The 23,168-nt window shown below is 42.6% G+C and overlaps 2 protein-coding genes across 2 annotated transcripts; both read right to left on the reverse strand.

Annotated features, from left to right (window-relative positions):
* Window positions 1-1,695: 1,695 nt before the first annotated feature.
* Window positions 1,696-7,365, reverse strand: LOC115687047 (dehydrin Rab18-like). Its single transcript, XM_030612521.2, has 3 exons — window positions 6,980-7,365; window positions 6,600-6,754; window positions 1,696-2,004 (listed from the first exon to the last, which is right to left on the reverse strand). Exons 1-3 carry the CDS (start codon window positions 7,241-7,243, stop codon window positions 1,941-1,943), a joined length of 483 nt encoding a protein of 160 aa, XP_030468381.1. The 5' UTR covers window positions 7,244-7,365; the 3' UTR covers window positions 1,696-1,940.
* A 3,580-nt stretch (window positions 7,366-10,945) lies between these two features.
* On the reverse strand, window positions 10,946-12,207 carry LOC115687027 (dehydrin Rab18-like). The gene is made up of 2 exons (XM_030612498.2): window positions 11,645-12,207; window positions 10,946-11,411 (listed from the first exon to the last, which is right to left on the reverse strand). Exons 1-2 carry the CDS (start codon window positions 12,077-12,079, stop codon window positions 11,193-11,195), a joined length of 654 nt encoding a protein of 217 aa, XP_030468358.1. The 5' UTR covers window positions 12,080-12,207; the 3' UTR covers window positions 10,946-11,192.
* Window positions 12,208-23,168: the final 10,961 nt, after the last annotated feature.

A 23,168-nucleotide genomic window follows, 5' to 3' on the forward strand; every position in this document is an offset into this window, starting at 1 on the left:
ATAATTGTGCATTTCGTATTGGTCAAGTAGCTTCTTGATGTAAATTTCTTGAGACAAACTAAGAAACTCATTAAATTTATCTCCGGCAATCTTGAAACCGAGCACATAGCTAACTTCAACCATGTCCTTCGTCTCAAAGTTCAGGAACAATTATTGATTAGTGGAATAATTCTAGTCAGCTTTTGACGCGGCGCTTTGTAACACACGGATATTTTCTCCAAAGGTCCTCATTTGACTCGAGCCCTGCATTGAACATATGTTCCTCACTTATTTTAGGGCACAATAACTCAACTTATAAAAGGCTTGAAATGGCAATTCTCGCTAAGACAAATAGTGTTTTTTTGGGGCCCCATGTATACATTCTACCAAGCAATCGAGGAGCTAAGAAGTTCGTGTCGAGGAGAAGTTATGTCATGTGCTGCTCGAAGGCGAGAAGAAGTTTCATCAAATGCTACTTTCTTTAGTGGAGGACCACCTATATCGGATTATAAAGCAGTGGACTAGTCTCAGTTATCTATTTCAAGCAAAGGAGGCAAAATTTAGTAGTTGATTTGAGAACTAGTCGAGCATTAGATATGGACAGTTACTTCACTCGTACCATAACTCAGTTCACAACTGAGCATGACCAAATCTAGGAAAATGCTGTTTGGACAGACATTTGAATTGAAAAACTATACTCTTTTTCACAGTTAATTTCAAGTCAACTCAAACCGAATCAAGTTTGCACCTTAATTTAATAGATGGTATATCAATTGCTCGACTGGCGAGTTACAAAAAAAGTTACAAATATCCCTAAGTTTCAACATACAAAAGAGACTTATATTGATGGATTAAGATTTATCTAATCGTACGAGACGTATGACAAACCTAGGTGATTAATGATTTAGATGATCTGGATTTATTTGGTGTTATAAACCCCATCTTAGAGTTGCGATTCCGTGTGCCTATCTTTTTATGCCAGATCAGCAAAATAAATCCTTTAAAGATTTGTTGTTTTCCAATTTTGAGTTAATTACTTGTCTTCAAGCCAAGTGTGTGGTTGCAGGAGAGGCTCAAGTCAAACCCTTTCAATCCCTTCTCCCCTCTTTGGCCACAATCATTGACTAGCCGACTATACCATATTTGAAGACTTGGCCTCTCTCAAAACTCAAACCGCTCCATGAAAAATATTAATACAAATATCAGGACAGAAGAATATTGTCTTCCTTCTTTTAAAAATATATTACTGGAGTATTGTTCCATTGTCCAACGGGTTGTAAACATTTTTTATATTTAGGTAATCACTTTTACTTATCAGTTTAAAATTTTGAATTTTAGCAAAAAATTTTTTTAAAAATTTTGAATTAAATTTTCTAACATCTACTCGGATCTTATCGTCCTAGGCTTTTAGGTTTGTGCAACGGGGAACAAAACCTTTAGTTGAACCAATCTTAGGGTACAAGAAAGAAAGGCCATCAAGGGCACGGTCCCCATAGGCCCAGCTTGTTTGCCCCCGGTTGGCAATTACTAGAATTCTTCCCATCTCGACATAAATTACTCTTGCATTAAGCTGGTAAATTACTCTCGCATTAAGTCGCTGACTTACTCTTGCATTAAGTCTTAAAATTGACATACAAAATTGATTTACTGAATGATACGTGAGACCAATTCATTAAAAACAATAAAAAAAAATTAGTCACGATCCGACACATCATATAACAAATAGATGTAAAAGCTCCACTTATATATTTAGACTGCAAAGAATCGAAGTACACACACTCAAAAACAACTTTCAGGTGCAAGCTTCCCAAGGGGAAAGTAGGCAAGTAGCGATCTTCTTGCACTTATTTGGAACACCCAGACTTAAGTCCCTCTCATACACAGAGAGACAGAAAGACAAATATGTACCCCCACTTAGACATCTAGTACCGATCGAGGGACTGATGCCACATATATTATATCTAATGGTGTCCGGGCAGCTTTTCCTTGATCTTTTCCATCATCCCCTTCTTCTCCTGCTGCTGCCTGTTAAAGAAGATGAAAAAATCAGCTATCACAATTTTCTGATTTCAGAGAGAGAGATGGAATAGAAGACTAAAAATTATTAACAAAAAACTATCAAGAACAAGCTTAATAGGAACCTGTTTTGAACTGCACACAAACGTGCAAAAAAACTGACTTGTTCCACTTCCTAGAAAATAGCGAACAAACTAACTGCCTAACAAATCAAACTTGACTGCAAAACAGAAAAGACTAAAACGACAAGAAAAACAACAGCAGCATTGGGACACAGCTCCAACAAACTCCTCCTTGGATCAGTTGCTGTTGCAAACTCCAATTTTCTCCCTTAACAGCTTAAATCTTTCAACCTGAAGTGGCTTTGTGAACATGTCTGCAAGCTGATCTTCTGATGTACAATAAACCAACTTAACTTCACCACTTTGTTGCACTTCACGCAGAAAGAAGAATTTGATCTTAAAATGCTTGGTTTTGCCATGGAAAACTTGATTATGTGATATTGCTAAAGCAGCCTGATTGTCCACATAAACTTCAATGCAATCACCAGAACTCAACCACAAATCCTTCATTATCTTCTTTAGCCACAAAACTTGATTTGCAGCAGCAGTAGTTGCTATAAACTCAGCCTCTGCAGTGGACTGAGCTACAATCTCCTGCTTTTTGGAACACCAGGAGAAACAAGCAGAACCAAGAGTGAAGCAGTACTCAGATGTACTCTTCATGTCATCTACTGAGCCAGCCCAGTCACTATCAGAAAAACCTTGCAACTTAAACTTCTGGCCTTTCCTAAACTTCACACCAAAGAACAATGTTCCTTTGATGTATCTCAAGACCCTTTTTGCAGCGACCAAATGTAACTGACTAGGACTACTCATGAACCTGGATAAAACACTCACAACAAATAAAATATCTGGTCTAGTTGCTGTGAGATACATGAGACATCCAATTAAGCTTCTATACATTGAAGCATCTACCGCTTCTGTTCAATCATTCTTTTGCAGCTTCTCCTTAGCAGTCATAGGAGTACTGACACTTCTACAATCTTCCATTTGAAACTTCTTCAAAATTTCCTTCATGTATTTCTTTTGGCAGATGAAAATCTCATGTGAAGTTTATTTGATTTCCAGACCTAGGAAATAAGCCATCTTTCCCAAGTTTGACATCTCAAAAGCTGCAAACAGACCTTGCTTCACCCTCTCTATCAGTTCCACATCATTCCCTGTCACCAACAAATCATCTAAATAGAGTGACAGAATTACCACGCTGTGATTCACCTTCTTGACATAAAGAGTGAACTCACTCAAGCTTCTTACAAAGCCAAAATCCTGCAAATATCTGTCTATCTTTCCATACCAAGCTCTTGGAGCCTGCTTCAGTCCATATAGAGCTTTCCTCAATCTGTATACCTTCTCTTCTTGCCCTTTGGCACTGAAGCCTTCAGGTTGTTCAACAAAAATCTCCTCTTCGAGCTCTCCATTCAGAAATGCAGACTTGACATCTAGCTGAAATATAGGCCACCCCTTCTCTGCTGCAACAGCTAATAGTAGCCTGATTGTATCAAGTCTTGCAACAGGCGCAAAAGTTTCAGAATAATCTACTCCCCATATCTGAGCATAGCCTTTCACAACTAGTCTAGCTTTGTGTTTATTGACAGAACCATCAGGATTAAGTTTTGTTCTGAACACCCACTTAACCCCAATCACATTCTTGTCAGATGGTTTGTCAAAAAGCTCCAATGTGTGGTTTTTCTGAATCATTGTCAACTCCTCCTGCATTGCTACAATCCACTTCTGATCCTCCTTAGCTTCCACAAAATTAGCTGGTTCAAGCACTGCCACATTGCTTCTTTCGTAAACTTCAGCAAGTGACCTTGTGCCTCTTACTGGCATATCATCCATAGTATCTTCCAATCCATTCACAATTTCATCAACCTGTACAGTTGTTGTAGGTTGTTGTTCTGCAGATTTCTTCTGTCCTGCATTCTTTTCTTCCATCCAATTCCACTCATCTTCCTCTAGAAAAACAACATCTCTACTCACAGTCACCTTCCCTGTCATAGGCTGAAAAATCCTATAAGCCTTTGTTTGGAGGCTGTATCCAATGAAGACTCCAGGCTCAGCTCTTTGATCCAGCTTGTCCCTCTTGACCTGAGGAACATGCGTATAACACAAACACCCAAAAACTTTTAAATTCTTTACATAAGGTTTAACACCATACCATGCTTCAAAAGGTGTTGGCCTCTCTAAGGCCTTTGTGGGCAATCTGTTCAACAAGAACACTGCAGTACTAGCTACCTCAGCCTATAACTTCTTAGGTAACATCTTCTCCTGCATCATACATCTGACCATTTCCATAATGCTTCTGTTTTTCCTCTCACTGACCCCATTCTGTTGAGGTGAATAGGGGGCAGTGAACTGCTGCATAATGCCTGCTTCCTCATAGTTTAACTTAAACTTGTGAGCAGTATACTCAGAACCATTATCAGACCTGAGCATTTGGATTTTCTTCCCACTCTGATTCTCAACTAAGGCTTTGAACTTCATAAACACTTCAGCAACTTCAGACTTGGCTTGCAGAAAGTAAATCTAGCTCATCCTAATCATGTCATCTGTGAAAGTAATGAAATACCTGCTACCATTGAGAGATGACTCAGACATAGGTCCACATAAGTCTGTGTGGACTAATTGCAGCTTCTCACATGCTCTCCAGCCTCCTCCTTGAAAGGAAATCTGGCTTGCTTGCCAAGAAGACAAGTTCTGCACTGTGGAAATTCCTCCTCCAAACTTGGCAAGTCATCTGCCAAGCTATTCCTTTGCATAAACAACATGTTCTTCCAGTGAACATGTTCAAGCCTTTTATGCCATAGCTCTGCATTTTCTTCTTTGCACTTCAAAGCCATTTGTTGCATTTCCTGTGGCTTGAACAGGAAGCACTTGTCCTTCATTGGCATTCTCAACACTTCCTTGCTATATGCATTATCAATAAAGCATTCCTTTTCTTCAAACTTCACCTTATAGCCCCTCTCAACTAATTGGCCAACACTCAACAGATTCTGGTCAATTTTTGGCACAAAGAGAACATCACTAATCTGCTTCACCTCCTGATTTCCTTCAATAGCCACTATACCCTTCCCTTGCACTTCGATATACTGTTCATTGCCAATTCTGACTTTGGACCTGACTGAACTGTCTAGACTCCTAAACAGCTTCAAATTGCCAGTCATATGATTGGTACAGCCACTATCCACCAGCCATGCATCATTCTCAACAGGAGAACCAGAATAGGAAGCCACAAACAAGCATTCTTCCTCAGTCTCATTCACTGCTATTTGTGCTTCTCCTGCTTGCTGGTGATTGTTCTCTTTGCAGATTGCTTCCATGTGACCCATCTTGTGACATATTTTGCACTTAGCATCAGGCCTCCTCCAGCATCTAAAGGACTGATGAGTAGTTCCACCACAGTGTTGACAAGGCTTCTTGTTCTTCTTCCATTTGCCAGACCCACTAGAACTTCCTTCTTTCGCTGCAAACTTGGAATCACCTGCATTTCCTTTGGACTGATTCCATTTCTTCCCTTTGCCTCCATCATTGAACTTCACTTTAGCTTGCAGTGCACCCTCTACAGGCTCTTCTCTTCTCATTAGTCTTCTTTGCTCCTGTGCCTGCAGGGCACTTAACAATTCTGCAAGCTTTATGTCAGCTAAATCTCTTGTATTTTCCAGAGAAGCTATGGTGGCTTCAAACTTCTCTGGAAGAGACACCAGGATCTTCTGAACCAGCCTTTCATCCTTCAAGTCAGTCCCTAAAACTCTGATCTTTTCAGCTATCTCAATCAGCCTATTAGAGTATTCCTTCACTGACTCTGAATCCTTCATCTGCTGTCTCTCAAACTCCCTTAAGAGATTCAGCACCTTCATGCTTCTTATCTTCTCATCTCCCTCGTATTCATCCTTCAAGCAATCCCATATTGCCTTTGCAGAATCACATCTCATGATCCTTGTGAAGATAAGGGGTGAGACAGCAGCATACAGGCGAGACTTTGCCTTGGCCTTGGTTCTCTCTTTATGGATCTTTATCTGATTCAAGGTCGGATTGTTTGGAAGTGGAGCAATTTCATAATCATTCTCCACAGCCTCCCATAGATCATGACCCTCCAAGAATGCTGTCATCTTGACAGCCCAAGCTTGATAATTTTCCCCAGTAAAGACTGGAGTAGCCATTGCAGAGAATCCACTTGATCCTGCCTCCATCAGCTTTGTCTTTGCAGGCTCGCTTACCCTCACTTCACAGTCCCTTAAGATCCCATAGAAGCTCTGATACCAATGTTAAAGAAGATGAAAAAATCAGCTATCACAATTTTCTGATTTCACAGAGAGAGATGGAATAGAAGACTAAAAACTATTAACAAAAAACTGTCAAGAACAAGCTTAATAGGAACCTGTTTTGAACTGCACACAAACGTGCAAAAAAACTGACTTGTTCCACTTCCTAAAAAATAGCTAACTAACTAACTGCCCAACAAATCAAACTTGACTACAAAACAAAAAAGACTAAAACGACAAGAAAAACAACAGCAGCACTGGGACACAGCTCCAACACTGCCCCAGCTCAGCCCCGCAGCCTCCGCTCGTGGCGGTGGATGTCGGGTACGACCCCGCCTGCTGCTGCTCGTCCTTGCCTTCCATCCTCGGGATCTTCTCCTTAATCTTCTCCTTGATTCCCTTCTTCCTCCTCCCGCCTTGATCATCATCTTCTGACTGCACCACATAACGCAACAATGTTTTTTTAGTTAAAATTCACTTGAATAGCTTTTCTATGAATTGAAGCTTGTGCTGTGACATGCTCAAAAGGTCTGGCTTCGACAGAATGTGTGGACAACTGACAAGTGACAAGCACTTCACGTGCATTCGTGAAACTAAATGTGGGTGAAAGTCCGGGTTGTAAGAATGAAAAAGAAAATGTAAGTAGGGTTAAAGACTTACGGAGCTAGAACCGGAGCTTCCGGAGCGCTGGAGCACTCCACCACCGCCACCTCCACGACGTTCGTCTCTCAGCTGCTGCTGCTGGTCTCCGCCATAACCGAGGCCGCCTGTCACCCCAGCTGTGCCGTCGGTTCCGGCGCCTGTTCCGTATCCGGTCTGCTGGACCGGGTTTCCGAACTCGTCGGTCTGGCGGATCGTGTTGCCGTACTCGTCGTTCTGGCGACGCATGTCGGAGTCACCATATTTCCCGCCGTATTGCGCCATTTTCTCTCATCCTCTCAAACGTCTGTAAGCAAAGTAAAACTACGCAGATAAGCAAGGACCAAGATTCGCGCTCTTCACACTGAATGTCTCTCTCTGTTTGGAGATTGATGACCGATCGATCTGAATCCCAGTTCGGTTTTATGGGGAGCTGTAAGGTGGTGGGAGACCGTGCGAGCCTCGACGTGCATGGCTCGGCAACGGGACACGTGCATGCCACGGCCACGTACCAGACGAGGACAGGTGTCCCGTGGTGGGAGGGGGAGGTGTCCCGTAGTGTCGGCTGCGTGTGGATAAGATAAGGGTCGGCTGGGTTGTCGCTGAGCTCCGCCTGAAGAGCTTTGACGGCGACGGTGACACTTCACCGCGTAATAAGAGCTTTCGGAGTTTATCTCCGAAACGTAGAGGACTTGTCGGTGAATCACAGAAACTGCTCCACATATCAGTACACGCGTCGTATGTGAATAGGTTCATGTCTAGATTATCAACTTACATAATCAATGAAATTAATGCTTTACAGAGTGCTTTTTCTTATCTATGTATGATAAGTCTTGTCAGCATATTGGAAGTGATGTACTAAATGATGAGATGATTCCTTATTTAGAAAAACACAAGCTTACTCATTCACTTACCGACCAAGCTTAGCTTCATTTCTAAGGATTAAAAAAGAAAAAAATTGTGGGATGACCTCAATTTATGTCACTATTTTTGATGATGTAGGATTCATGTGAAATTCACGTGATCCTACACGTTTTTTAAAATAAAATCATGAATGTACTAGACAAATATAAGGAATGTATCACCTTAACATCGTCTGTTTCCATAACATTGTCTAAGATGGTTAACAAATCGAGATGAGACCCGGTTCACCGATTAAAAAAAAAGGGAAAAAATTCTATGCAGTGTTGTTATGATGACTTGGTTGTTGGGAAATAGACAAAAAGGAACAATTGACTTGAGGAAGAGCATAAGATTTATCTGATGTGGCTCGTAACAATCTTGATCTTGGTCAGACGAGCAATAGCATGCGTGGATGGGATATTTAAAATCCTATCCTCTCCAGCAAAAGTGTCTTGATGACCAAACGCAACCCAAAGGGATTGCGCATTTGGTATAGTTCAATCAATTTCTTGATCTTTGACCCAAAAAAAAAATATCAGTATCTCGATGTAAATTTCTTGAGACAAACTAAGAAACTCATTAATTTTATCTCCGACGATCTTGACACCCAGCACATAGCTAACATCATGTCCTTCATCTTAAAGTTGGGGAAACAATTAGTGATCGGGAAAATTATCAAAACAGACCTAAACCTATTGTAATTGTGCTAATTTAGTCTTAAACCTTTTGTATTTGTGTTAATTCAGTCCATCTGGCTAATTTTGATCTGCCGACGCTGACGTGGCAATTTTTAAACATTTTTTTAGATTTTTTAATTTTTTTTCCTTTTTCTCTTTTTTTTTTTCCCTTTCCTTCTTCCCTTGGCCCATGGCCAGACCGGCCAGGGGCTAGGTCCGGCGACTTGCTGGCCACTAGTGAAGCTCACCCTCATCGTCGTGGGCGAGGTCGGCTGGGTGAGGTTGACCTTGCCCACAGCCATGGCATGGCTTGACCTTGCCAGATCTGGGCGAGGTCGAGCTTGCCCAGCGACGGCGAGGTCGAGTCTCATTAGTGGCCAGCGAGGTTGACCTCGTCGGCTCTAGACCCTGGCTGGTCCGGAGACCGGCTAGGGACTAAGGAAAGGAAAAAAAAAAAGAGAAAGGAAAACAAGGGAAAAAAATATAAAAAAATTCAAAAAAAATATTTAAAAATTGTTACATTAGTGTTAGCCGGACGGCCAGTGTCCACGTCAGTGCCAGCCGATCAAAATTGGCCGGATGGACTGAATTGGCACAAATGCAAAAGGTTTTGGATTGAATTGGCACAAAAAAATTTAGTACTGAATTGACCCAATTACAATAGATTTAGGACCGCTTTGGTAATTTTCTCATTAGTGATCAGTGGAATGATTCTTGCCATTTTCGTCCTATGCCATTGAGGTGTAAAAATGAAAGGAGTACGAAACCATCCTTGTCATTCCAACCTATGTTGTCAATATATAATAAAAGGAGCACGAAACAACCCTTGGACCTTGTGGAATTGGTAATTGCAGCTATCTATACAAATCAGAGATCACCTGCTGATTGGAAAGTACTGAGCTTCCACCTCTTTGTTTGGACCCCGTTATCTTTTTGACTGGTAAAAGAAAGGTCCACATTTGACTTGAGCCCTGCTCTGGACATATGTTCCCCATGTACACTTTCTAGCAATTCTTGTAATGGCAAATCTTGCTAATAGTGTTTTTCAGGTACCCCATGTACACTTCCTAGCAAGCAATCGAGGAGCTGAGGAAATGCGAAGGTTTCCAAACTTGATGTGGAAATAATTAGACACTTGATCCTCTTCGTTGGAAAAACTTATATTGTTCACAGGGAAAATGACACGAATGATTTCGGAATTTAATTTGGCCTAATGTTCAATATCGTTATTGAACTTTTAATTTGTTCAATGTGGTCCATGAACTATAATCCAATATATAACATCGTCCCTAAACTCTTAATTTGTTCAATTAGATCTTTAAACTTTCGGTACATATTCAATTTAGTCTTTGAGTTATATGAAAATGTTCAATGTAATAAAAAGTTTATGGATCATAATAAACAAATTAAAGATTCAAGAACGACATTATACATTGGACCAAAGTTTAGGGACCATTTGTGTAGTTATCTTTTTTTAATAACACGCTCAAGAATTTAGAGTTGCGACTCCAAAAGCCTATTTTTTTATACCAATTAAGCAAAATAGGCATAATTCCCTTAAAAGTGCAAATTTTAGGTCGGATCTCAGTTCGAGCTCGAACTATTTTTTACCTCATTAAAAAGTAAAAAATTTAGGTTGAGTAACCAATTTTAATCTAAATTTCTCATAAAAAGGGACCAATTTTCGGTCGGTATTAAAATATGGTCCATGTGAAGTTTCCGTCTAATGATGATGAAAACGCAACGTGTCATTCCACGCTTACTCGGTGATTGAACGGAAAGTTGAAGGGAGTCAGATCTTGGTGCCGACTAAAAGTTTAGTGCCTTTTTTAACGAGACAACAAAAGATTTAAACCAAACTTGAGACCCGACTTAGAATTAGTACTTTTTACGAGGAAAAAAATGAGCTAAAATGAGTGCTTTTCAAGAATATCTGGCCCAGCAAAATATATCCCATTAAAGATGTTTTCCAATGGGTTAGTTACGTGTCTTCAAGTTAGAGCGTGTGGCTGTGGGAGAGGCTCAAGTTTAAACCCTTTCGATCATTTCTCTTCTTTTCGACCACAATCATCACAACCTGTTTTCACCTCTCAAACTCAAAAGCACAGTTACGAAAAATATAAATAGAAACATTTGGAACAGAAGCTTATCCTCTCTCTGCTTCCAAATATTTACGCAGCTCCCGTTGCTGTCCTCAGCTTTTAGGTTGTACAACGGGAAACAAACCCCTGGTCGCCCGAATCGTAGAGGATGCAAGAAAAGGCCGTCAGGAACAATGGTCCCAAGAGGCCCGGCCGGTTTGCCACCGCTAGGCGGCACTGCCTTTGCCGCGAAACCGGTTCACGAGATTGATTTACTAAGACCCGCTGATTTATATGATCACTCAGCAACATTCAAAGCACATCACTTTTAACAAGTGAATACAAAGCTTTACTTATATATTTAGACTGCAAAGGATCTCAGTACATAACACAAAACAACCACTTTCAGGTGCAAGCTTCCCAAGGGGAAGTAGACAAGTAATGACCTTCTTGCACTTATTTGAACAACCAAACTCAAGTCCCTCTCATACACAGAGAGACAGAAAGACAAATACGTAGCCCCACTTAGATATCTAGTACTGATCGAGGGACTGATGCAATATATATTAATATCTAATGATGTCCGGGAAGCTTCTCCATGATCTTGTCCATCATCCCCTTCTTCTCCTGCTGCTGCCCCAGCTCCGCCCCGTAGCCTCCACCCGCGGCAGTGGACGTTGAGTACGACCCCGCCATCTGTTGCTCGTCGTCACTGCCCATCCCCGGAATCTTGTCCTTTATCTTGTCCTTGATCCCCTTCTTCCTCCTTCCGCCTTGACCATCATCTTCCGACTGCACCCATAACAGAAGAGTTGTTTTTTTTAAAAAAAACGGCCGATATTCACTTGCATGGCTTTTTCTATAGATTGAAGCACGTGCCGTGACATTCACAAAGCTTTGACAAAATGTGTGGACAACTGACAAGTAAATTACGTGCATTCGTGAAATTAAATAGATGTAGCTGAAAGTTCGGATTGCAATAAGGGAAAAAAAGAAAAGAAAATGAAGTAGGGTAAAAGACCGACGGAGCTAGAGCTTCCGGATCGCTGGAGCACTCCGCCATCTAAACCTCCACGACGTTCGCCTCTCAGCTGCTGGTCTCCGCCATAACCAAGGCCGCCAGTCGCCCCAGCTGCACCGCCGGTTCCAGCACCGTAACCACCAGTTCCATATCCGGTCTGCTGGACTGGGTCTCCGAACTCGTCCATCTGGCGGATCGTGTTGCCGCCACCGCCAACTCCACGACGTTCGCCCCTCAGCTGCTGCTGCTGGTCTCCACCATAACCAAGGCCGTCAAGCGCCCCAGCTCCACCGCCAGTCCCGGCGCCGTAACCACCAGTTCCGTATCCGGTCTGCTGGACCGGGTTTCCGAACTCGTCCGTCTGGCGGATCGTGTTGCCGTACTCGTCGTTCTGGCGACGCATGTCGGAGTCACCATACTGCCCCCCGTATCCCGCCATACCCTCTCTTCCTCTCAAACGTCTCTACGCAAAGCGAAACCGCGCAGATAACCAAGGACCAAGAATCGCTCTCTTCACGCACTGAATGTCTCTTTCTGTTTGGAGCTCGATGATGGATCGTATGTCCATCCGGGTGGGGTTTTATAGGGGTGGCTGTAAGGTGATGGTGGGAGACACTGTGCGAGCCTCCACGTGCATGGCTCGGCGACGGGACACGTGCATGCCACGCCCACGTATGGGATGAGGACACGTGTCTGGTGGCTGGAGGGGAGGTGTCCCGGTAGTGTCGGCTGGGTTGTCGCTGAGCTGCGCCGGGAGAGCTTTGAAGGCCACGGGTGACGCTTCACCGCGCAATCAGGGAAATGAAGAGGACTTGTTCGTGAATCACAGAAACTGCTCCACATATTAGTACACGCGTCATATACGAATAGGTTCATGTCTAGATTATCAACTTACTTAATCAATGAAATTATTGCCTTATAGAGTCCTTTTTCTTATCTATGTATGATAAGTCTTCTCAGCATATATATTAGAAGTGATGTACAAAATGATGAGATGTTTCCTTATCTAGATAAATACAGCTTACTCATTCACATATCAAATTAGTTAATACATTAATTTGGCTAATCGATCTAGTTGGACTTAGCTTAGCTTAGTTTCTAGGGATGAAAAAAGGAACAACTAATGGGATGATCCTAGTTCATGTGAGCTTCATTGGATAATGTGGGACTGACGTGAGATCCACACGATTCAATATGTTGTTGAATATAAAATCCTGAATGTACTAAATAGATGTAAGAAGTGCCTTCTTAACATGGTTTGTTTTCGAAACATCTGAAGAGGTGAACAAATCGGGATGAGAATGGGCTCCACCGGCAGAAAAAAGGAAAAAACAAGAAAATAAAAACTCCATGCAGTGTTATGATGATATGACTTGGTTGTTGGGAGATGGACAAAGAAAGGAACGGCTGAGCTACGTGGAGGGATGTCCGAGGAAGAGGATAAGATTCATCTGATCTGGTTCGTAACCAATCTTGATCCTAGTCGGGGAGACCGGGATGAGATACGCTTGGGGCTGTTGGAGTTATCGCTCGTGTTTTGTGGAAATCATGATCCACTTCTTTCTCTTTTCTTTTTTGACGAATTCAATTACATTATGAGCGTCTTAAAATAGCATTTGCACAGAGTTTATCGAACTGATAGAAAGAAGGTCATGAAAGTTTTAAGTTCTCTCACGTTCTGAACTTGATATATATCCCCTTTCAATAGCTTGGCTTAAAAGCAAAATTGAAACTTGATTCCTTTTGGGTTTCAAGCTTCGGATTCGAACACGGGTGCTGACTGATCCGGCCCAAAAGGTTCATCTTGGCCACTAAAAGACCCAATTTCAGAGTTAGACTGAGCTATGCTTGGACTGGGGATTTGAGTAAAGCCAAAGGAAACTTTGCTTTCGATAAGGATTGTTTTGTATCGATTGAGCAATGCCAGACTTACTAAAACGGGTAAGCTAATTTGGTTTACAAAGTGATGTGTTAGACTGTGAGCGGGCCTTTAAACAAGTGGGCCATACTCCGAGGTCAAAAACAAGCCTGACACATCACTTGATAAACCAATTTTGTAAACCGGTCTTAGTAAGTCTAGCGACCACTGAATCGATATTAGATCGGTCCGGTCGGTTGATCCACACTAATTACTTTTCTCCATCTAGCTGCTCTATTTCGGCAAAGAAAGGAGTTGCCTTTTATTCTACACTCCTTGTTAGAAGCTTAGACTAGGACTCTGTTCTTTCTTCTTTCAAAGAAGCTCAAATTGCTCCTTAGATTTGGACTCTCTCAATTTAGAGAATCTATTGCAAGCTATCGGAGCACATTTACTTAAAACGTATTGACAACTACATCTAGTCATTAGCTGACCGACAATCCAGTCTTTTTCACTTAATTCTGACGAGGGGCTTACGTCTCTTACAGTACTCAAATTAATCCCTGATTACGGTCGTGATGTGGACCGGGCCTAGGGCTATGCATGGTGTAATGCAACAATCACACACGAGTGAGACCAACTAGATGAAGATGCCAATCCATCTTCCAAACCATTTAAGGCCCAAGCCCATCCGAAAAGTCCGGCCTCATTCGAAGGCCCGGAGCCATCGTCCTTGTCCGGACGTGCCCGCTGGGAATCTTGGAGAACGATCGAACTCCCAAGACATCCGACCGAGCACCGTAGGTAATGGTGGCTAATGCCAATGCCCAAAATATCGTATTCCCGACTTGTGCGACATTCCGAGGTCAGTTATAGATAGAGCTCATTCCATTCTTGTCAGGTGAAGGCAATCTCGTTCGCGAACTCAAATTCTGTCGGTTTCACGTTTCCATAAACAGAATCTGATTTGAGTGTTGGAGGGTACCGGCCAAAAATACCACCGAGTGACTTCTTCACCTTTGTTTTGCAGGATTGATTTCCGTACGAGATTAATTAATATTCATCCTCGTATTGCCGAACCTCACGTCTGATGCCTGGATGGTATCTTCATGACCCGGGAAAAATTCGATATCATTAGGTAGTCCCTCCCACGTAACAAAAATATAATCATCCGAGCGGAATTCGATTCCAGATTTCATATTGTCCGAATCACTTTATTGCATCATATAATTATCAACCGAAGGGTGAATTTGGTGACGCCATCAAGAAGGGACAAGATGAAAGGAGGGCATTTAATCAAGAATATCCTTGTCGAAAGTCTCACATTTGTTTATAATTCATGTGATGCAATCGCCACTATAGCATGTGTAAGAGTTCAACGTTCATGCGCTTCCATTGGAGATTCTCAGTTCTTACGTGGAATGAAACCAAAGAGAAAGGCAAAAGCCTCCAAAAACCCTAATCGCAAAAAAAAATAAAAATAATTATGAGTGCCTTGCCACACCATTTTCCTGTGTCGTAAGCTTTATTTATAATAAAAATACGGTAGAGAAAAAAGAAAAATAAAAAAAAAACTATTATTTTTCCCTAAAGGATAAAGAAAAAAAGCGTTAACAAAGGTGCATGACACACATATCAAGCCAATCACGGCATTTCTTTGATTCGAAGGCACAGCTGCGTCTTTAGATTTAAAAATTATAAAAATACAAAATACAAAATAAATTTTTTGACCGAAGAAAATGCCTTCGATCTTCAATCTTTTTCTTCGTTCAATATTAATAAAAAGGGGGAGAAAAAACAGGAGAAAAAGAAAGTTAAAGTAGGCCACTTAGGACCCGTTTGGTAACGTGCCAAACAGTGAAAATTTCCGTTCTTTTGTTCCCAGAAATAGTTTGGGAACAGAAATGCGTTTGATAAACTTTTTGTTCCCGGGCACATTTTTGCAAATATTTGTGCCGAGAAACAGTTTTAGAAGAGAAACAAGAAGTAAAAAAAAGTTACTTCTTATTTCTCGGCACAATTTTGAGAATCGGTTTTTTTTCTTTTCTTCTTTTTGTGTTGCTTTTCTTGGGTTGTGGTAGGTCGCCGGCGACCGGCGGCCGGCCACAGCCCAGGGCCGGTGAGGGCGTCATGGCCCTCGCCGGCCGCCGGCGGAGGCGAGGGTCCCCCCTGCCGGCGAGGGCGAGGGCTGGATCCTCGCTGCCTGGGCGAGGCGGCTCGCTGTCGGTCATGGCGAGGTCGGCCTCGCCGTCGGTCATGGCGAGGTCGGCCTCGCCCGGATCTGGCGAGGCCGAGCCTCGTCGTCGCGACCCACGGCGAAGCCGACCTCGTCGTCGCGACCCATGGCGAAGCCGACCTCGCCGTGGGTCGCGACGGCCTTGCCCGGATCCGGCGACCTCGCGGTGGGTCGCGACGGCGAGGCTCGGCCTCGCCGTGGGTCACGATGGCCTTGCCCGGATGCGGCGAGGCCGGCCTCGCCAGGTGGGTCGCGACGGCGAGGCTCGGCCTCGCCGGATCCGGCGAGGCCGACCTCGCCGTCGCGACCCACGGCGAGGCTCGGCCTCGCCCATCGCCATGACCGACGGCGAGCCGCCTCGCCCGGGCGGCGAGGTCCGGCCCTCGCCTTCGCCGGCGGGGGGACCCTCGCCTCGGCGGCGGCGGCGAGGGCCGTGACGCCCTCGCCGGCCCTGGGCTATGGTCGGTTGCCTGTCGCCGGTCGCCAGCGACCGGCCATGGCCTAGGTAGAAAGAAACAAAAATTAAACAATTCAGAATATTATTAATAAAAAGAAATTTGTGTGTAGTTACCAAACACATTTCTGTTCTTTTCTATTCCAGGAATAGAAATTTTGGACAGTTTACCAAACGCCTTCAAATGCACGGAAATTATTTCCGGACACAGAATAAAAAAAAATCATTTCTGTTCAGAAATAGTTCCCGGGCACAGAATGATTGTCATGCGCACCCTTAAAAGATCGGTCATCGAATCCTATAATGCACGATTACGCACGATTATTATAATGTAAGGTAAAGAATGCCGATTATCTTACCCATTATACGCAAGCATAACCTTATCGAATTAATTAATTTGTTTAGTCGTAATCAAGGCATAAATTCCTAGCTCGGGATCACTATTGATCGCATCGTATTTGGACTTTTTTATCGGCATTCGGCCATGCTGCCGTCCATGATTTTTCTGGCTCTATTAGGTGATAAATTAAAAAAAATAGCCCAAATGCATTTATTTTTTTTTTTAAATTCTCACGAGAATAAGATAAAAACGTTTGGTACGGGAAACGAATTAAAAAATGAGGAGACAAATGGAATAATTACGTTTCTGTGGTGATCGGTCCTCCTTCCTCTCCACACAATCGGCACGTCAAATAATGTTCACTTAATAATTGGGGGTCGAGATGACGCAAACGTTCGGTTCAATTGCCTAACAAAGCTAGTTAAATAAATAAAATTTTCCTTTAGATAGGTCAAAAAAATGTCAAGTGGGTATTGCATAATGCCCAGTATAATGTTCGTTGCTGACATCATGGTCTCAGCTTTTTTTACATCCCACATGAACAAGAAAAGGCCCCTCGATTCTACTATGGACCAATGCATTTGCTTCGAAATTTGGACCCCCCACATCGATTTTTTTTATATTGGCTTAACCCTGGTGTTGATGGTTGGCCACATGCTTTCATAATCTTGCTCAATTCACATCTAATCTCGATCTAATAACATGCAATTAAAGCTCGAGCAAAAAGGTTACAGAACGTGGTTGGTGATGTCATATGACCCTTTCCTTCTCTCTTTTTTTTTTTTCCTTCTCTCGAAGGGTTTTCCACATGTGACAAAGGCATTTCATAAAAAGAGTGTGATTGTTTTGGGTTTTGCCGTGTTAAGGATAACAATGCATGACTCGTTCAAATTCAAAATATTTTGAATTAGTCCATTCTTATCTCAATTAGTTATTACTGTAACAGATGTAGTTATTACTCTAATTACTACGGTAACGGACTAATTCAAAATTCAAATATTTTGAATTAGTCCACTATTATCTCATGTAATTACTGTAACAGCTAGAAGACAAACTCTATAAATAAAAACGCTATCCTAGAATTAAAGGATAAGCGAAACTCAAGCTCAAACTTAGAGTATAATTCTTCTATGGTATCAGACGACCAGTAGGATCTTTGGAAACACCTCTGCTATTTCTTCTTTCTCTTCCATATTTTGATCTCTTCTATTCACGATGTCATCTCCTAAATCCACTCCGACTGTGCAACACCACCTTAGCCTCAAACTTTCCGGTGATAACTTTCTATTGTGAAAAACCCAGTTGTTTCTGTTTCTTCGTAGCTAATTCTTAATGGACTATCTTGACGGCAACATTATCTGCCCTTCTCCAACCATCACCCCTTGGGCTCCACTACTGCTACACCGAACCCTACGTATGGTGAATGGATTCGAAAAGACTAACTTGTTCTTAGTTGGATGATATCTTCTCTTTCACCTGATGTCCTACCCTATGTGGTTGGATTAACTACTGCTGCCGATGTCTGGAAGGCTCTACAAACTGCTTTTGGATCTCTATCACATACAAGCATTCTTCAACTTCATATGCAACTCCAAAATACATCCAAAGGTGACAAGTCTGTCTCAACTTATCTCCGCGAGGTAAAGAAAATTTCAAATCCATTAGCTACTGCCAATCGCCCTCTAGGGAATGAAGAATTAAATGCCATTGTCTTCCGTAATCTTGGTTCTAATTTTTCTGACATTATTGCTGCCTTGGCTACAAAACCTGATCCGATAACCTTTCCTGAACTCTATCGATTGCTCCTCAATCATCAGCTTCGAATGAAATCTGCTACGATGCTTATAGAGGCAAATGTTACCACTTACACCCCTCTATCATCCACCCCTACTACTTAATCACAATCGATTTTCAATTTACAACTATCTACCATCCAAAACCCTCAATACTGTTGGTAAGGCAATCGGTGCAATTATGGAAACCCAAGCAATTGATCTGAAAACAGGAAAGACTAATGCCAAATTTGTCAGAAATATAATCATACGGCTGCAAGATGTTATTTCGGGTATTCGCAGTCTAACAACAGTACACCTCAGCCTACTGCTGATATGGCTGGATTCTTCCTACCCCATCGCAGCAAGACTGGTTTCCGGATACTGCAGCTACTCACCATGTGATGCCTAACATCGCAAATCTGCAAATCTCTGCACCACATAGCGGTAACGAATCTCTTCGTATAGGTAATGGAGCAAGTTTAGACATTGTTAATGTCGGTTTTTCCACTCTCAAAACCCCTATTAACAAATCATTTCATTTATCAAATATCCTTCATGTCCCTACCATTACAAGTAATTTGCTTTATGCACATAATTTTACACGTGATAACAACTGCTTTTTTGAGTTTCATCCATTTCACTTTGTTGTGAAGGATTTGCAGACCAAAACACCACTACTCTAAGGTTTGCTTAAGGATGGACTATACCGGTTGCTGGGTCTTTATACCACATCTCCATCCGCCAACACAATTTTACTTGATACTTCCGCCACTGTCACTACCTGGCATCCGCGGATGGGTCATCCCCAACAAAGTAAAGTTCGCTCTTTGATTCGTTCAAACAATTTACCATGTTCTACATTTGATTTCAATAAATGTGCTTCCTGTTTGTCAAGCAAATCTCATAAAATACCCCTGCCCCCCACTCATAGTATTAGTAAAGCACCTCTCGATTTAATTTTTACTGATGTATGGGGACCTGCTCCACTTAATTTCGTTTCCGGTTATAAGTATTTTATTCTATTTGTTGATGATTTTTCCTAATATACCTAGTACTATCCTATTCAAAATCGGTCTATGGTCCTTTTCATTTTCAAAAAGTTCAAAATCATGGCTGAGAAACAATTTGAAAAATCCATCAAAGCTGTCCAGTCTAATTGGGGTGGGGAATACAGAACCCTGAATAAATTTTTTTCAAACAATGGAATTCTCCATCGTGTAGCATATCCACACACTCACTAGCAGAATGGAGCAGATGAGCGAAAAATTCACCATATTGTTGATACCGGCCTTACATTATTGGCACATGCATCTCTTCCACTTAAGTATTGGCCTTATGCTTTTGAAACTACAATTGACCTTATTAACATATTACTTACACTACTCTTAAACAATATCTCACATTTTCAAACACTTTTCCATCAAGAATCGGATTACAAGTTTTTAAAAATATTTGGTTGTGTTGTTTTCCCTTTATTAAGGCCATACAATTTGCATAAATTTTCACTCCGTTCTACTCAATGTGTGTTCTTAGGATATAGTCCATTGCATGTTGATTATCGTTGTTTGGATTACAAAACTGAACGCATGTATATTGCAAGACATGCTCATTTTATTGAAAATATTTTTCCATTCGCCACACTTGGTTCCCAACCTTCTGAAATACTCTCACTATCACATCCTTAGTTGACGATCTCTACAGCTCGTATGTCCTCCAAGGCAAACCATAGTGTTAATGATAATATTTTACGTTCTACCCCACCCTCTAACACTTCTCCACCCACATTTGAAGAACCATCACCGACATTATTAAATACTAATACTGCTTCAACGTCTAACACGTTGGTTTCTAGTCCGTCTAATGTTGGTACATGTTCTAATGAGGCTCTTTCAGACGCTTCCCAACAACAAGATGTTATGATACCTCCACAACCGGTTTATCAAAAATCAAGAACCCATTCAATGCAACTGTGTCAAAACCCGAGGCCTAGCACTAGCTATCAAATGCCAGATGTGAACTGGAATAAAATAAGCTCTAAGGGAGAGCCACAATGTTTCACCGAAGCTAATAAAGATGACAAATGGAGGGACGCGATGATTCAAGAATTTAATGCTTTGTTGCGTAATGGAACATGGGTTTTGGTTCCACCGAATCCCAAAGCAAATGTTGCGAGCTCCAAATGGGTTTATCGAGTCAAGACACGTGCATATGGTTCAATAGATCGATACAAAACCCGCCTCGTGGCCAAGGGCTACAATCAGTAGGAGGGTATCGACTATACAGAAACGTTTAGTCCCATTGTTAAAGCAACCATCGTCTGTACAGTTATTTCATTAGCTGTGACAAAAAATTGAAAACTTCAGCAGTTGGATGTTAGCAACGCATTTTTAAATGGTAACTTGACTGAAGAAGTCTACATGGCTTAGCCCCAGTGCTTCATTGATAAAGAAAAGGCCAAACCATATATGCAAGCTACAAAAATCCTTATATGGATTGAAACAAGCACCGCGGGCTTGGTTCCACCGATTGAGATCTTTTTAGAATTATTGGGATTTATTGGGTCAAAAACCGATACTTCCCTCTTTATACTACATCGGCCCAATTTCTCCATTTACATGCTCATCTATGTTGACGACATTGTTATTACAGGGTCCAACGCGGCATTTGTTCAAGACACTATCAACTGCTTAAACAAGGAGTTCTCCATAAGGGACTAGGGCGAACTTAATTATTTCCTGGGAATTGAGGTGATCAAACATTCATCAGGGCTCCTCCTGTCACAACAGAAGTATGCTATAGATCTCCTCCACCGAACCAGAATGGACGGTGTTAAACCGGTTCACATGCCCATGGCTACAAATACCAATTTAATCAATCAGGGTAAGCCACTTGAAGATGCTACTTTGTGTAGGAGTACCATAGGAGCTCTTCAGTATGTCACCCTGACTTGGCCAGTTATCTCTTACAAGGTAAACAAAGTCTGCCAGTTCTTGAAAGAACCAACAGAAGATCACTGGAGTGCGGTAAAGCGGATCCTCCGCTACTTAAACGAAACCGTTTCGCATGGATTGTTCATCAATTCCCACTCCACCACAGAACTTCGTGTATACAATGATGTGGACTGGGCTGGTTGTCCCATTGATAGGCGCTCAACAGGAGATTATGCAATTTATATAGGTCAAAATCTAATTTCTTGGTCAGCCAAAAAGCAGCATACCATTGCACGTTCCTTAACCAAATTTGAGTATCGGGCATTGGCAAATGCCATGACAGAAGTGGTATGGTTGCAATCACTGTTACAAGAATTAGGCATCTCTCAATCAAAACCTCCTATCCTTTGGTGTGACAACCTAGGGGCAACGTATCTTACGGTGAATCCACTTTTTCATGCTAGAACAAAGCATATCGAGGTAGACTTTTACTTCATCTACCATTTAGTGTCACAACGCAAACTTGAGGTTCGCTTCATATCCACACGTGACCAAATAGCAGATATCTTTACCAAGCCTCTTACAAGGTGTCGTCATGATATGCTCAGATCCAAGTTGAAGATCATCCAGAAGACCACCTTCAACTTGTGGAGGCCTGTTAAGGATAACAATGCATGACTCATTCAAATTCAAAATATTTTGAATTAGTTCATTCTTATCTCATTTAGTTATTACTATAGTTAATACTGTAACGGATGTAGTTGTTACTCTAGTTACTACTGTAACGGACTATTCAAAATATTTTGAATTAGTCTATTCTTATCTCATATAATTACTGTAACAGCTAGAAGACAAACTCTATAAATACAAACGCTATCCTAGAGTTAAAGGATAAGCGAAACTCAAGCTCAAACGAGTATAATTCTTACATGCCGAATCTGAGGTCGACTCAACTTTCAACTATTTAAGGGTCGATGGTTATTAAATGAAACATGTTGCTCTGCATGTATGATAACTATGTTGGTATTATTTTGGGAATATGGACATCACAAGTGTCACAACTTTCGTACGATACTTACTCGAGAGTTAAAAACTTTTTTTTCGACCACTTGAGTGCCATGACTTGTAAAAAGCGTTCACTTGAGTCGCATAACTTTTAATCAATCATTTAGGGCGCGCATGGTAACATTTCTATTCCAGAAATCAATTTCTGGCCAGAAATAGATTTTTCTATTTCTATTATGTGAACGAGTTTCTGAGCAAAAATGTGTGTTTGATAACGACACAAAATTTTTATTTCCGAAATAGAAATTAGTTTGATAACGACATAAAATTTCTCCCTTCCGGGCGGCCGGCGGAGGACGGCGGGTGGCGGCGGGGGGTGGAGGATGGTGGCCGGCGGTGGGAGGTGGCCCGCCGGTGGCGACGGATGACGGCGGCTGGCGGCGGGAGGCGATTGGTGGCGGGCGGTGGCCGGCGTCGGGTGGTGGAGCACGGCGGCCGGCGGCGGATAGCAGCGATGGTTGCCGGGGGTGGAGGGCAGCCGGCGTTGGGCGGTGGAGCACGGCGGCTAGCGGTGGAGGACAGCGGTCGGTGGTGGGTGGCCGGTGGCGGAGGGCGGCCAGCGTCGGGTGGTGGAGCACGGCGGCCGGCTGCGAAGGACGGCGGTTGGTGGCAAGTGACGGCCTGAGTCGGGCTGCGGAGGACGGTGGTTGGCGGGCAGAGACGGCCGGCGAGCGGGAGGCGATCGGGGTCGGGCGGCGGAGGACGGTGGTTGGCGGCAAGAGGCGGCCGACAGGTGGGAGACGGCTGGTGGCGGCGAAGGACGGCGGGAGACGGCGGTGGGCGGGTTGCGGCCGACGTTGGGCGGTGATGAACGATGGAGGATGACGGTGGGAGGAGGCGGTCGGCGCAGGATGCCGACGGCGGGAGGCG

The sequence above is a fragment of the Syzygium oleosum genome, unplaced genomic scaffold (genome assembly GCF_021117445.2).
Source record: "Syzygium oleosum isolate NSW1041296 unplaced genomic scaffold, Sole_v2.1 Sole_v2.08, whole genome shotgun sequence".
Taxonomy (NCBI): domain Eukaryota; kingdom Viridiplantae; phylum Streptophyta; class Magnoliopsida; order Myrtales; family Myrtaceae; genus Syzygium; species Syzygium oleosum.